The 17,279-nt window shown below is 39.0% G+C and overlaps 1 protein-coding gene across 4 annotated transcripts in view; it reads left to right on the plus strand.

The window, feature by feature from the left end:
* Positions 1–17,279, plus strand: part of LOC133653653 (RNA-binding motif, single-stranded-interacting protein 2-like) — a 52,307-nt gene that overhangs the window by 19,226 nt on the left and 15,802 nt on the right. For all 4 annotated transcript variants that reach the window (XM_062053176.1, XM_062053179.1, XM_062053178.1 and 1 more), the window contains 3 exons: positions 1,243–1,430; positions 10,354–10,412; positions 16,545–16,636. In XM_062053176.1, coding sequence (XP_061909160.1) covers positions 1,243–1,430; positions 10,354–10,412; positions 16,545–16,636 — 339 coding nt within the window. The remainder of the gene's footprint in view (positions 1–1,242; positions 1,431–10,353; positions 10,413–16,544; positions 16,637–17,279) is intronic.

Here is a 17,279-nt window from a genome sequence, read left to right on the forward strand (position 1 = left end):
CTGCACTGAATGTCTTATCGTCTCATTCTTCATGCTTTGGAGCTCTTTAAAGTAAGGATGTGCCAAACAATCAGCTACCGATCAGCATTGGCCGATTTTTTTGAAAAAGTAAGTCATCGCCATTTTATTGCCAATTACGAACACTGATCTCCTCTGGCTGACACAGTATTTATTTTTAGTTCCCCAGCTGACAATCGGCGAGCAGCTAATTATGTGTCTTCATGCACAGTTTGCAGCCACTACTTTAAGCTAATAATAATCACCTATATTATGTCAAATAAACTGCATTTTTTTGTATCAAGTAGCTTTAATGTCACTGGAGGACAAGGTTGAACATATTACACACCAAGAAAGAGAATACGGAACCAGTTTAAATATGTTGTTGATATTGTTAAACTGTCAATAGCACCACCATAAATAGATTGAAAAATGTACAATTAATATATGTGATTGGTATCGGTATTAGTATCAGCCGATCTCACTCATGGATGATTAGTATCGGATTCGGCAGCATAAAACCCTCATCGGAACATCCCTACTTAGAAGAAAATAATAAGGCTTCTATTTTTACCGAATGTCAGCGCAAAGGTGCAACAATTTTGCTTTGATAAAGGGATAGTGTGACAGGAAGTACAATACTAGCCGGTTGATTTTCAGGAAAAAAAGCTCTGTGTTTAATATTTTGTTACTTAACCATGTTAAAAATCACAAAAGTCAGGAAAAAAAAGACAAATCCAAGCTAGTCCAGCCCTCTTCTCCTTCTCCAGTTGGATTTTCTGACTGTTTAATTTATCCAACATAACAATGGTCTTGCGCAAAAGAGCTACTTTTCACGGGGACATGTAGTGTCGGCACTCCTGCTGTGCTGGGGGTACACAAATGCAAAAGGAAATGCTGTGAAGTGCCAAAATCAGTCGATGTAAAAACAAAAAAAAAGATTAGTCTACTTGTCTGTGCAACCCCTAATCTGGATCTCTCAATTTGACGAATCTATTAGTTTTTAATAAAGTTTGACTCAAATGTATGCATTCACCTAACAACTGCACACTAATTTTACTTTGATCAACTTTCATTTTGAAAGTGCAGTGAAAGATTTTGTGATTACCTAATACTGTACCTTGTATGCATATTTGCATGTTGTTACAAACTTCTTTTTGTAAACACTTGAAGGGAAGTACCATAGTGCATAAGAGAAGGACCATACACTTCCAAATATAACAGGAGCCTTAATGTGTCTTGCAGCAGACGTATGTGTCGCCCTCCAATCATCAGATGGCTCCTCCAAGCCCCAACAGCAACCACACCAGCACCATTAGCAATGGCAGCAGCAGCGGAAATAACGGCGGGGAGCAGTTGAGCAAAACCAACCTGTATATCCGTGGCCTTCACCCAGGAACCACAGACCAGGATCTGGTCAAACTCTGTCAGCCGTAAGTCACCCAATAAACTCTTTCTCAGAGCGCACGCACTATAAATCTCTCTGTGGACACACATGAAGCAGATTAAAGGGGCTAAGGATATTGGGAACAGAGAAGTGAGCGATGGCTGATGGAAAATCCTGTTTGAAGGATTACTTTCTAACAGGTGAATGATGAAGGAAATAATTTCATTCAGTTCTTCTGTGCACAGATTTTCCAACAAGTATGTTAAAGGGGTCATATTTAGATTTTTTTTCTACATTTAAAACACTTCCTTGTGGTCTACATAACATGTAATGGTGGTTCTTTGGTCAACATTTTGCATAGATTATGTTTTACAAACCCTCTTCAAGCCGCTTTCTGACTGTCTCTTTGCTCCGTTTTGTGGACGGTCTTATTTACGTGCCTCCACTTCGATTGCGTCTTCTCCCTGTCATCCATGTTTTAGTTTTTAGCGCTTCCAGATAGAGTCTACTTACAGATATAAGACAGAACTTTAGGCTAATTTTTATTAGAAATGGCAACAGCGGAGGATGCATGTGCATGTACGAGCTAGGCTTCCCCATAACAAGAGGAAAGATAAAAAGAAGGAACTTATTGACTACAACTTTGTACTATAACTGAATAAAAATGGCGGACTTGCGCAAAGCTCTGCAGGTAAACCTCTACCATATGTGGAGATATCTGCTGACGTAGCTAAGGCAAAATACGTCATTAATGCCTCAAATTCTAAACAGCTCGTTTGGAAGAAGGCAAAATTGTTTTATAAATATCTCCTCCATGCTTCCATGGTTCAATTCCACATTTTTTTTTTACTTATGGGGATCCCAAATACACTAAGGGCTTGGTGTACCTAAGCACATCTCATCTACTAAACAGATAATCTTGCGCTCACGTGTGCGTGTCAACATATTTTTACTGTCAGAAATAAAACAAAATCAGCAATCTATTCAGCAATATAATTTTATAATTGTATAGCTGCTGGATGATTTAAGGGGCTGATTAAAACAAATTGATTGTATGGGTTTTGGTGTCTGCTGGTGGGTTTTTTTTTCAACGTGCATTTTCTGGCATTTGGAACATTACAGATGCAGGAATATGCTGCAGTGGTGTAATGTACTACTGCCTTCCAGCAGAGTGTCAAATGCACTAAAAATAGTTTGTTGTCTGTAGATTGCGATTTTATATAGCAGAAAAGGTGTTACTGATTTTAGATGTGTGCTGCTAGTTCAACATCACACACAGGTTGGAGAGCGTAATAATATGAATGTGGAGGGAAAAAAGTGTAATGCCGGGAGTACAGGCAAAAACCTCTATTTAAATAGGGCGGACATGCACCTGGGGATAGGTGGATTGGCAACACTAAATTGGCCCTAGTGTGTGAATGTGAGTGTGAACAAGCTGTAGAAAATGGATTGATGGATGGATGGTCTGCACCACTTTTCAATTGCACATGCAGTCTTAGTAGATCAAACACAACACGTCACCAATAGTACATACCATATTATAGTTTGCACACGCTGTTTAGCGGTTGGTATTTAGATTTTAGTAGATTAGGTCTTAAAACAGGTACCAACAGGTAAGGAAAGTTGGTTTTGCAAAATAGGACCCCTTTCAGGGCATTACATTGTATGAGTCCTTTGATACTGTCTGCTTAAGGTCTGTATAATACCCCACGATGGTCTTTAAAAATTGGTCTGACATCAAACAGCAGTATGCACCAATCAATTGGACATGTTTGTTAGACTGCCAGTGGAAGTCATTAAAACAAGTATGGCGGGGATGAATGATCCTTGCCAGCTTAATTGAGGACTGGAGCCTGGTGATGAGAACCAGCAGAGCAAAGAAAATGTGACAGAGGAGAAGAGTGAGAGAAAAGGAGGGAAAGGGGAGGGAGGGAGCTTGAGCAAGTAAGGGAGGGAGAGGCTTGCTATTTTACAGCTGTCTAAAAGATATGGCTCACATGAGGCTGCCCAACCCTACAGGAAACGGCGAGCCCAGGGGAAAGGGAAAGACAAACAAGGCAATGGCAGGAAGGGGGGATTTAGAAGGGGTGGAGTGAATTGTGTTCCGAGTTTGTGGGTCAGGTAGCGGTCTGTTCTGTTCTGCTCTGTTCCGTGGGGGTGGTTCTCGTATTTCTGCTTCTACACAGCCCGATAAAATCATAGCATGAAATGTGCCTTTTAGCCCTGCACATTAGGGCCGATGTGACTCTCTCACGTTGACGAGGCTGGAAAAGTATTGTGTTTCTAATAAAATGCATTCATTACTATCACTACAGTGGGTCGCAGCATGGAGATGTGTCATGTATAGCATTAGACTCACTTTCACTGCAAATGTGAGCATATACGATTAGAGGACAGATCCCCTCCCCCCACTCGTAGAGTTGGTTTTGTGCAGGATCTGTAGATCTATATGTAGGCAGATGAGAGTAGGGGATGGAGGTTCATTCTCCCTAGGTATCTTTACTGTGGCTACACTCGTCGCCCTGGTCCCTCTTTGGTTGTTGACCATGAATGGACATCAGACTCCACCCTCCCTCACACATGGCTGAGTCCCCTGCCCCTCTTATCACTTTTCATAATGTAGAGCAGCAGCATGCATTGTGTATACTAGTCTTAATGTAAAGCTCTCAACTGCTTGTGTTACTGGGTATGCACATGAACAAGACACAATGTCAGTCCACTTGCTGGGCATAGCTTGGACTATGACGCCATGAAATAGTCATGCCTTACAGGAGTTCAAATAAATAATACAGATGTGCACAGTGCACTTAACCAGCCAGTGGACATAGACTTAAACTTAGACAAACTTTATTGATCCAAAAGCGAAATTGTTCCACACAGTAACTCATACAAAGGATGGAAAGGGTAAGGATGGAAATGATAATGCAGGTATAAAGTAGACTAAAAATGTACCATAGTAGCAATATAAAATATAACATATGTAATATTTACATATTATATATACAGTATATAATATATACTGATATATTCAAGCGCACAGCAGCAGCCGGTGTTCGCGGCACATTAATGGCACCGGAAGATTGACCCACCTTTGTGTCACGTACGGCTGCCAACGCAAGAAGCTCTCCTGTGTTGAAAAATTAAATTAAGTAATCAAACAAAAATCTAAGTTTGTCGTATCGTTTTTGATAGCACTGTCATGTTTATATTAAAAAGATTGCAAACCAAATATTACATAATTCTTGCATGCAACTCTAATCTGGCTGTGTGCAGGCTCCACAAATTGTATTTATATTAGGAAATCAGAGTCACCCACCTCTTCTGAGGTTTTACATATCATTGCAGCGACTATCTTTTCAAACAAGGTTCAACACTACTTTATCTCTAGAATGTTTTGGCCACATCCATCTTTCTTTTCACCTTCTTCCTTACCCAACCATTTATTTTTTATTTCAGCCTGTGTTCAGTTCTCAGAGACCACACAGCAATGACAGGCTCACAATCCTACGCCTCTGTCATTCGCTGTAATCACGAGAAAAAAGTACTTCCTATTGAATTGTGATTGGGCAGAGCATGCAGATCCCAGGCATATGGCTACTTTAAAAATGATTTGCGTATTTATAAAGGGGGCATAGCCTTGGCGTTGTCCAGGCGTGCCCAGTCACGAAATGTCTGCGGTCAATTCCACATCGATTGCGATGTAACACAAAACTGTGCTTGGATTTGTGCATGAGCGCACTTTAATACATCTGATTTTTTTCTAGCATACAATGTTTTCTCGATTTAAACATATGTCAATTTGTAAGAGGAAATCCATGCAACTCTTATTACATTAAGGGCCCCATATGTTTTTGGCCAGATCTTATGCTGTTCACTTTTGAAGTAGTTATACTATTAGAATATTTTTCACATTTAAAACACTTCTTTGTGGTCTACATAACATGTAATGGTGGTTATTTGGTAAAAATGTTCACATATATTATGTTTTACAGACCATCTTCAATCTGCTTTCTGACCGTCTCTTCAGGATGCGCCATTTTGTGGGCGGTCGTACACTATATTGCCAAAAGTATTTGGCCACCTGCCTTGACTCACATATAAACTTGAAGTGCCATCCCATTCCTAACCCATAAGGTTCAATATGACGTCGGTCCACCTTTTGCAGCTATTACAGCTTCAACTCTTCTGGGAAGGCTGTCCACAAGGTTGCGTAGTGTGTTTGTAGGAATTTTCGACCATTCTTCCAAAAGTGGTTTGGTGAGGTCACACACTGATGTTGGTCGAGAAGGCCTGGCTCTCAGTCTCCGTTCTAATTCATCCCAAAGGTGTTCTATCGGGTTCAGGTCAGGACTCTGTGAAGGCCAGTCAAGTTCATCCACACCAGACTCTGACATCCATGTCTTTATGGGCCTTGCTTTGTGCACTGGTGCACAGTCATGTTGGAAGAGGCCCGTTCCAAACTGTTCACAAGGTTTGGAGCATGGAATTGTCCAAAATGTTTTGATATCCTGGAGAATTCAAAGTTCTTTTCACTGGAACTCCTGAAAAACAACCCCACACCATAATTCCCTGCACTTCGTGTCTAGGTTGCTGTTGTTCCCAAACTCTTCCATTTTCTTATAATAAAGCCGACAGTTGACTTTGGAATATTTCAAGAAATTTCAAGACTGGATTTGTTGGACAGGTGGCATCCTGTGACAGTTCCACGCTGGAAATCACTGAGCTCTTGAGAGCGGACCATTCTTTCACAAATGTTTGTAGAAACAGTCTCCATACCTAAGTGCTTGATTTTATACACCTGTGGCCAGGCCAAGTAATTAGGACACCTGATTCTGATCACTTGGATGGGTGGCCAAATACTTTTGGCAATATAGTGTATGTACATTGCTCCACTTTGACAGTGTCTTCTCCCCGTCAGCGATGTTGTAGTTTTTTAGCACTTCCATATCGGGTCTACTGACGGATATAAGTTAGACCTATGCACTACTTTTTTATTATAAATGGCAACAACGGAGAATGCATGTGCATGTACAAGCCAGTTTGCTCCACAACAAGAGGATAGAGAAAAATAAGGAACTTATTGACTACAATGTCAGACTACAATAACGGACAACCACAAAGCTCTCTGGGTAAAACTTTGCCATACATGGAAATATCTGTGGACGTCACCAATTGGAAAAATGTCACAAATTGGGCAAAAATTGAAGGAAGGCAAGATTGTGTTTTAAATATCTCCGCCATGCCTCCATGGTTTGATTTAACATTTTCAGGACTAATGCAGATCCCAAATACACAAAAACAGGTACTAATAGGTAAGAAACATTGGGTTTGCATATTAGGTCCCCTTTAAAGCATAAAAAAATACCAAGAGACAGCTCATAAAATATGTGTAAGTTGAGATACCACTGTACATTAACTAACCTTGGTAGCTAAACTATGCCAAATGGACAAGAAACATGTGTTACGTGTGGCGTTACTGCTCGGAATTGGAAGAAGGTAGGATATAATGCTTGAGACTTAGCACCTTTTAGGCAGGCAACAGTCCATCGAGTAAGTCATCACATAGATTTTGAAACATAGAGCGCATAGTGCTTGATATCACAGTTACTGTATATACACATTTGATCGAGCTGTGTACAATTTAGGATGAAATATGGGCTAATACTTTGCATGTAATTTGGTTGTCTATTCGTAGTAGTTCATATGATTGATCTTGTCTCTCAGTCAGTACAGATCCTGTCCTATCGGATTATATTGTGAGGAGCAAGGCACTACGCCAGAAAAGTAGTTCCTCTGTGTTAGCTCTTTGCTAATAAAATCAATAAATGCAATGAAAAGGGAGCTGTAGGACGATAACAAAACAGTTAAAGATTTACACCTTTTACAATCACAGACACTGTACAATCGTCTAAAAGTTATTTCCCCAAATTCAGTCCGTACATGAGGAACAGTTATGTCTGTCAAATGATAATTATTTTTGATTAGATTAATCTGACTTTTAAATTTGCATTAATCTTGATTATTCACAGTTGCTACCAAAGCGTTGCTAACCTTATCTGTGGTGGGGGTTTTTAAAACATTGCCACGAATATGCCCCATCATCATTGTTTGTTGTCCACTGCTTGCTGTTGATGTACTAGTAGCGTTCTTGTTTTTTTCTATTTAACTTGTTGAGCAGCGAAAAGAGAATTATTCGCTACAATATATGCAAATTACCTTGTTTTTACCTTCAGTCCCATCAGGGTGTGTTTTGAATCGTAATTTACCACCAGTTGAAGTCTCTTTATCATTTTTGCACATAGCACCATGTCCGCATTTAGCTAACCATCTGTGGTTCAACATAAATTGTGTGCTTATTCTGTGTTTATACATGATTCATTCGATTTCCTGTCATTAATCACAAATTAACTCGTTATTTTTGACAACTCTTGTTAAAACATAAGTAATGTTGGAACGTAATGCAAATCAACTGTTTGTTGTTTGTGACAAAGTACACAAAAAGGAATGGATTAAACCTAAAAGACCCTATAAATTATTATCAGCCAGTTTGTGTATCTGCGTGCATTCAATGATGGTAATTAAAATTAAGTTGATAGTGGTGGGTGAGACGATTACAGCCACTAACAAATCTTAGTGCCAAGTGAAAAACAGTGTCCAAGGACTGGAGATATTTGGAATAAGCACTCAAACTAAGTATGTCTCCATAATCAATTATGGGCAAGAACGTCACTAATTTCATTCCGAGCTTGACAGTGCAGCATATTTTGTTTCTGAAAAACAACCCAAACTTCACCCTAAGTTTAGAGTCCCAAGTTGTTGATTTAGCCTCCAAATGAAAGCTCCTGGTTAAGTGTAATACATAGTGGTTAGAGTGTCCGCCCTGAGATCGGTAGGTCGGAGTTCAAATCCCAGCCGAGTCATACCAAAGACTATAAAAATGGGACCCATAACCTCCCTGCTTGGCACTCAGCATCAAGGGTTGGAGTTGGGGGTTAAATCACCAAAATGATTCCCGAGCGCAGCGCCGCTGCTGCCCACTGCTCCCCAAGGGGATGGGTCAAATGCAGAGGACAAATTTCACCACATCTAGTGTGTGTGTGACAATCATTGGTACTTTAATCTTTAATCTTAATCTTAAATAGTTGTAATTCAAAACTTGCTCTATAGGTTTTCCTTTTGATGCTTCAATATTTGGAATGTTCTTTGGTCGAACCCTTGAATGCGAAAAAAAACGAGCTTGCTTTTTATCTGTATTTAAAATACATTTAGGAGCCAATAAGCAAGACTGGATTACAGCAGCTTGTAAAACGTTGAAGCCTGAGTGAGCGAGGTTTAAACAGCAATACATAATTGTGCTGTCTGCATAAAAATGATGCCTTGCATTTGACAAATTATTAAAAAGATTATGTCAATTTAAAATAAAACAGGCTCCAGCTCTGAACTTTGTAGAACCTCTTTGGTAATGTCCAGAATTTAAAAGGTAGATTCAGCCACCTATATGCATTGTGTTCTGCTGGGAAGATAGTCTGTACGAACAAGGAAGCTGCATGTTTAGACAATCCATAGGGCTTGTATTAACAAGCTGTGGTTTACTGCGTCAAATGATTTAGACAAATCAATAAATAGAACAACACAATATTTCTTGCTGTCCAGTAGGGCTGGGCGTATCAATCCAAATACCGATAGTATCAAGAACAAGCTAAGTATAAGTATCGGATCGATACTAGTTTGATGGGATCAATACTTTTGTTAGAGTTTGTCAACATTTTATCCAGTAAATTACTTTCTTCTATTCTGTCTGTGCTAACAATGCACCAGCTTCCATCTTGTGCTCTGCTGCTCACACAAACACATCCTTTGCCTCTAACCTACCCTAAAACGTTAAACAATTGTATGTAGTAGAAAATAATAATGGAATTACTACATTTTATTAATTTTGTACTGTTTCATTGTTTTCATATTGTTGTATTTAGTTAATTGTGTTTCATTCTTATGTTCTGTTTTATTTTATTAATCATGTTTGTTTTATCATAATCAAATAACTGGAGGCAAATCCACAAAAAATATTTGATCGCCAACACCTTCTGTCCAGACCCTCAATAAAATAAATCATTTGGTTATATACATGTCACAGCATGTACATAGAGCGTTATTGGCGGTTCTTCAATGTTTTTAGAGAGTTTTATAGGCAAAATAGTTGATGCTCCATGTTGGTGTTGTGAGTCGCCTCTTGCTAACAGTTTTTCAGTTATTTGAACTCAAGATAGGAGAAATATGTGTGTTCTTGTCTTACAGGATTGTGGGTGATGGGCAAAATTCCCCCAATAAGTGCAGTTTTTTATTTTAAACAACACAGCGCCCATTTTTAACTATAAAAAGCTTAACTTAGAACACAGCTGAAAAGTGTTTTCACGTTTGAAAGCAATTCAAATCCCTAAGACTATTTGTATATGTAGAGGTGCAATGTACGCAATGTATGCAATGCAGCTGAATGGCACGAAGGACGATGACATTGGCTAAAGTGAGGGTGCTGAATACAGAATGAGAATATGGCTGAGAGCCAGCATTGCACAGGAGAGCCCAGGAGAGACATATCATGTTACACTGCATGCCTGGCGAGATGGCGACTGATAGACAATATGCATTTGTCCTGTCCGCTGTAGCAGTAGTATTGAGACTTGGAGTGATAATGCAAATGTAAGATTAATAAAATAGAAACTTGCATGGACAATGTCATGTTAGACATTTATGTTGGAGCTAACATGAATAAATATGCACAAAGTGTACTTCCTCCATTTCCATCCCTGAAGTTTTTAATTTACTTTCAGCTGGTAAATGCATTGAAGGTGGTGAGGTTTAAAATGTAATCACTGAACAAAGTCAGTTACATTTAATTAACATCGAAACCCCGTGGCTGCAGGACATGAAAAAGTAATGTATAATAATGCTGCCTGTTTTCTGTTTTTTAGATATGGGAAAATTGTTTCCACAAAGGCTATACTGGACAAGACTACCAACAAGTGCAAAGGTGAGGATCAAAATCATATTGAGGCATGGAGAAAACATGACACTTATTACCTGGCTTTGTCATAGCCTACTGGAAATTGGACAGTTGGTATTTTTAATAACCACAGGTGGTAATCTTAATTTACACCGATTTATAATAGGGAGAATACTGTCTGGCATTGCCATGGCGACCCTCGATCACCTACTTCGGTAGTGAATTACTTTAAAAGGCAGAGAGAATGTTTTTGAAGTGAGTAATACTGGGACAAAACTTGTGCACTTTATTATCTCTGATCATGCATTATGGTCTGCAGTCATCTGACTAGAAAGAAGGCCTTTGAGACGGTTACTATTATCCCAGAAAACTTTTCAAGTACTTGGCACAACATTTTTTATATATATATATTATTATTATTAATTTTTTTTTAAATTATTATTATTAATTTATTTTTGCGCATTGCATAGCATTAAAACATGTAATGTAATTAGTTGATTTGTAAGCAGATAATCACATTTTAATGGCCTAAGAGCATTTAAAAAAAACTACATGATATATTTCAGTTTAAGTAGATTGTGGTTGATGGTCGAATAAGTGTATTTAGTCCAGCGTTTCTCAAAGTGTGGGGCGCGCCCCACTGGTGGGGAATAGAGACATGACAGGTGGGGCGTGAGGAACGGGAGGAAATTTCACTTTAATTTTTTTTTTTTTTCAATTATATTCTTAGATATTTTTTTTACTATGCTTTCATTTTCTATACACACTGTAAATCACTTTGTGATTCTGTCTGTGAAATCCGCTATATAAATAAATGTAAATTACTTATTTTTCCTGTAGGCTAAATTTCTAGGTAGGAGCGCAAGTTTGACAGACATAGCAACAGTAACTAATGGGGGCGGGCTAAGCGGAAGCTTTGTGAATGGCGAGTCACTGTGCGAGGATTTGCTGTTTTGCAAATACATAAAAAATAGAGCCAATGCTGATGAGCTGTTCAATATAATGGACAGTTTCCTCAAAGAACACAACCTTAAATGGGAAAACTGTGTGGGCTTTTGCTCTGATGGCGCACAGACCATGGCAGGGTAAAGAAACGGGCTGCAGCCTCTAATAAAGAGGGTTGCGCCAAACGCGCATTGGACACACTGTGTCATTCACCGGGAAGCACTCGTGTCAAGGCAGCTCAGCCCCGAACTCAATGAGGTTTTAACAGGGGCAGTGTCAAGCCTGCAACCCCGATTTGAAAAGCTGTGCAGTGCAAAACAGACTCATTGCAGCCACTAATGCTGGAGTACTGTAAAACTCATGTTCACTTGCCCTGTCTTGCCAAATGCATTAGCTCCTCCTTTTTTTTTTTGCAAAGATTGCAAAGTGGCACTTTTATTTTTATTTATTATTGAACTTGATGCAAGTTATTTGATTTATTATTGAACTTGATGCAAGTTTTAACACTTTTATTTGATTTATTATTGAACTTGATGCAAGTTATAGCACTTTTATTTGATTTATTATTGAACTTGATGCAAGTTATAACACTTTTATTTGATTTTATTATTGAACTTGATGCAAGTTATAACACTTTTATTTGATTTATTATTGAACTTGATGCAAGTTATAACACTTTTATTTGATTTATTATTGAACTTGATGCAAGTTATAACACTTTTTTTGATTTATTATTGAACTTGATGCAAGTTATAACACTTTTATTTGATTTATTATTGAACTTGATGCAAGTTATAACACTTTTTTTGATTTATTATTGAACTTGATGCAAGTTATAACACTTTTTTTGATTTATTATTGAACTTGATGCAAGTTATAACACTTTTTTTGATTTGTTATTGAACTTGATGCAAGTTATAACACTTTTTTTGATTTATTATTGAACTTGATGCAAGTTATTTTATTTGATATTGAACTTGATGCAAGTTATACCACAGCTGCACAGTTATTTTATTTATTATTGAACTTGATGTTATTTTATGTTATTGAGTTTGAATGTATACAACTTGATGTTACTTGATGTTCAATAAATTTGAAAATGTTAAGCTTGGCATTAGCGTTCTGTTGGGGCGATGGGGGCAGGTGGGGCTTGAAAACTCCCCCTTGTCCAAAGTGGGGGATGACAAAAAAAGTTTGAGAACCACTGATTTAGTCCCATTTGTTTTTGCACTGCAGATAAAAAATGTTGGGTCAGACGACACTATTTGTAGCACCTTTTCTGGCCACTTTCTTGTACCACCAAAATTGGTCCATATTTCTGAACCCCGTCATCTGGTCAATAGTGGAGTGACAACATTGGTCGTTAACATTATTAGTGTGTTAATGTGTTATCTTTGATAGGGCTGCAACGATTGATCTTTTAAAATCCTTGATTTATATTCTGTTGCTTACATTAATTGTTAAATGAGTGTAACTAATAAGACTTCGTTAAAAATAGAGCGCACATGTGAGCGGTGGTGTGTGGCTGCAGTGATCCGTGTAGCGGTCTTACCGTCCGGTTGCGGGGAGTCTCTGGGCCCCTCGGGTGAGCGTCCCGCCTTTCTGCCTGTGTTGGGTGTGGTCTCTCGCTGGCTTGAGGGCTGGCTGTCCCCTGCTTCTCCCTTGCCTTGTCCTCTGCCGGGCGCATCTGTCTGCGGCCTGCTGCTGGCTCTTCCGAGCAGCACGGTAAGCCGGGCTCTGAGGTTCCTGTCGCTGGCCCGCCTGACTGCGTGGGGCCGGTGGTCCCTTGTTCCCTGGGTGCCACACCTGCTGTTTGTGGGTTGGGCTCTCTGGGTGGCTGGGGCCGTACTCTGGCTCCCGCACACAGTGGGAGTCAAATATATTGTTCATACATCCACACGCACATTCACTGTACAAACATACATATACACATACATGTACATATACATTCACTGTACAAACATACATATACACATACTGTACATATACATTCACTGTACAAACATACATATACACATACTGTACATATACATTCACTGTACAAGCATACATATATACATACTGTACATATACATTCACTGTACAAACATACATATACACATACTGTACATATACAAGTACATATACATACATACACTCATGCATATAATCACGTTTCATCAAACATATATTAACGTTGTCACCCTAGGGGAAACTGGGTAACACTTGGCACACTGACAAAGCTTAACCTATAATTACTATAACAATCTACAAGGTTAATATAGCTGGCTTCTCTTTCTTCCCCTCCATTTTTCTGCTTTCTTTTTGTATCTCTAGTTATCATTACATATATGTACTGTTGCATTTGAACAATTGTATTGTTGATAATAGATTATTGTTATTAATCATTATCAATAGCGCTATTTCTATTGGTATTTGTATTGCTCCATTTGTAGTGTAATAATGTTCATTGTCATTTCTGTATTATTATTTATTTCACTAACTGCTCCTTTGCTATCAAGTTTACTATTCTTGTTGTTGTTGTTGTTGTTGTTGTTGTTGCCCCTTCTTATCCCCACAATTTCCCCCTGTGTCTTCTTTTTCTTCTCTTTCTATCCCCTCCTGCTCCGGCTCGACTGCACCAAATGATAATATAAATACATTGAATAAAGTCAACAATAAGGCAACAAAAGAAGTATCCCACACTTCTCTTTTGTAAAGTAAATTTGTACAGCCGTTATGGTCATACATCAACAATATGATTTGCCTGAGAAGCTGGACAGGACAAAAAAATAAATAAAATAAAATAAAATAACTGGCAACCTGGATGTAACACAATCACAGACTTTCTAATTGGTCAAACGGTAGAGGGCGGGACATCGAAATGAACAAGATTGCCCACTATTTAGGAAGTAATGTCCTAGCCTAACATTTGTTTGCCATTCATTGTATTATGTTTTAATGCACTACCAAACAAATCCTACACCAAAGTTATATGATCTGAGTTTTGGTTGGGCAGATCATTCGAGAAAATTAAATCAATATTAAGTGTCTTGACTACTTTGACTGCACTCATACTGAGGCCTACATGTAGCATGCAAGACCCTTGTGGTGTTTTTTTACAAGCTTAGAGACATACTGCTAGCTGTACATGTTCTTAATATAAACGTGCACAGAAAACGTTTGTGAGCTGGCTGCAGATTTTACAGGTTGCAAAGAGGTCACATATGCTGCATGAATAATGTGAACGCTCATTATGCAAAAAAATTTGAAGGATATGGATAATAAGGCATATCCCTGATGTGCTTTCAACAGAGAAACAGCATTTCCAGTCTAGAACGGACATACTTAGACTTAGACTTAGACTTCCTTTTTATTGTCATTCAAATTTGAACTTTACAGTACAGATAAGAACAATATTTCGTTACATAACTCATTCTCTTTCTATGCCACATCAATGTGGACCTCGACTTAAACAAGTTGAAAAACTTATTCGGGTGTTACCATTTAGTGGTTAATTGTACGGAATATGTACTTCACTGTGCAACCTACTAATAAAAGTCTCAATAAATCAATCAATACATCAGCTCATGGTAGTGCAGAATAAAAAAGCAATAAGGTGCATATATAAATAAATTAATAGGTTACTGTACAGATAAATATATTGCACTTTTTCATATGCATCCACGTTTATGGATATATGTTATATTGTCTTTTTTATTCCAGCGAGTTAATCCATTTTGGGGGGAGTTGAGGGGATATTTATGATGCGTTCAAGAGTCTTACGGCTTGAGGGAAGAAGCTGTTACAGAACCTGGAAGTTCTGCTTTGGAGGCTGCGGAACCTCTTTCTAGAGTCCAGCAGTGAAAACAGTCCTTGGTGGGGGTGGGAGGAGTCTTTGCAGATTTTCTGAGCCCTGGTCAGGCAGGGTCTTTTTGCGATCTCCTGGATAGGAGGAAGAGGAGTCCTGATGATCTTTTCCGCCGTCCTCACCACTCTCTGGAGAGACTTCCAGTCTGAGGCATTGCAGGCTCCAGTCCAGACAGAGATGCTGTTGGTCAGTAGGCTCTCTATAGTGCCTCTGTAGAATGTGCTGAGAACGGGGGGAGGGAGCTGTGCTCTTTTCATCCGACGCAAAAAGTGCATGCGCTGCTGAGCTCTTTTTACAAGAGCTCCGGTGTGTAGGGACCAGGTCATATTGTCAGTTATCTGCACCCCCAGGAACTTGGTGCTGCCTACCATCTCCACCGCTGTGCCGTTGATGAAGAGTGGAGCGTGGCTGGACTGGTGCTTCCTGAAGTCAACGATGATCTCCTTGGTCTTGTCGACATTCAGAACCAGGTTGTTGGTTCTGCACCAGTCACCCAGATGTTTCACCTCTTCCCTGTAGTCCATGTCGTTGTTGTCACGGATGAGGCTGTCGTGTCGTTCGCATACTTCACAATGTGGTTAGTAGTGGACCTGGCGCAGCAGTCATGGGTCATCAACGTGAACAGCAGCGGACTCAGGACGCAGCCCTGGGGGGAGCCGGTGCTCAGGGAGATGGCACTGGAGGTGTTGTTGCCCACTCTCACCGACTGGGGTCTGTCTGTGAGGAAGTCAAGCAGCCAGTTGCATAGGGGGTACTGAATCCAAGGGGGGCCAGTTTGCTCACCAAGTGCTGCGGGATGATGGTGTTGAATGCTGAGCTGAAGTCCAGAAACAACATCCGCACGTGTGTGTCCTTTCCTTCCAGATGTTCTAAGCTCAGGTGGAGTGCAGAGGAGATGACGTCCTCTGTGGAGCGGTTAGGGTGATAAGCAAACTGCTATGGGTCGAATGTGGGGGGAAGTCTGGAGACAATGTATTCCTTTACCAGCCTCTCAAAGCACTTCATTATGATGGGGGTGAGTGCAACGGGGCTAAAATCATTAAGAGAGGAGATTGTGGGTTTTTTAGGCACTGGAATGATTGTGGCCGTCTTAAAACATGATGGTACCACAGCCTGGGTCAGCGAGATGTTGAAGATGTCTGTGAGAACCCCAGCCAGCTGGTCTGCACATCCCTTAAGCACCTTGCCCGGAATGTCATCAGGTCCCGGTGCTTTCCGGGGGTTCACTCTCCTCAGGGTTTTCCGGACATCCGCAATGTCCAGGTTGAGCGGCTCTGCCTCTGTCAATTTTCACTTCCATTGTTCATAGACTTTAAAATATATTATACTTTATAGTTACAATATGTATTTCTGTGTTCCCAAAGGATATGGCTTTGTTGACTTTGACAATCCAGCCTCAGCTCAGAAGGCAGTGACGGCGTTGAAGGCGGCGGGCGTGCAAGCTCAGATGGCCAAGGTACAAGTTTAAGAATTTAATAAATGCTGTCTTCTTTAAGATACAGTATATATAGATAGATAGACACACACACACACATATATACTGTATATATATATATATATATATATATATATATATATATATATATATATATATATATATATATATATATATATATATATATATATATATATATATATACATATATATATATATGTATATATATATATATATATATATATATATATATATATATATACACACACACACACACACACACACACATATATATATATATATATATATATATATATATATATATATATATATATATATATATATATATATATATATATATATATATACATACACACACACATATACATACATACATATATACATACATACCGTATTTTTCGGACGATAAGTCGCAGTTTTTTTCATCGTTTTGCCGGGGGTACGACTTATACCCAGGAGCGACTTAAGTGTGAAATTAACTCATTACCGTAAAATATCAAATAATATTATTTAGCTCATTCACGTAAGAGACTAGACGTATAAGATTTCATCGGATTTAGCGATTAGGAGTGACAGATTGTTTGGTAAACGTATAGCATGTTCTATATGTTATAGTTATTTGAATGACTCTTACCATAATATG

This window comes from Entelurus aequoreus, linkage group LG07, assembly GCF_033978785.1.
Source record: "Entelurus aequoreus isolate RoL-2023_Sb linkage group LG07, RoL_Eaeq_v1.1, whole genome shotgun sequence".
In the NCBI taxonomy this organism is placed as follows: Eukaryota; Metazoa; Chordata; class Actinopteri; order Syngnathiformes; family Syngnathidae; genus Entelurus; species Entelurus aequoreus.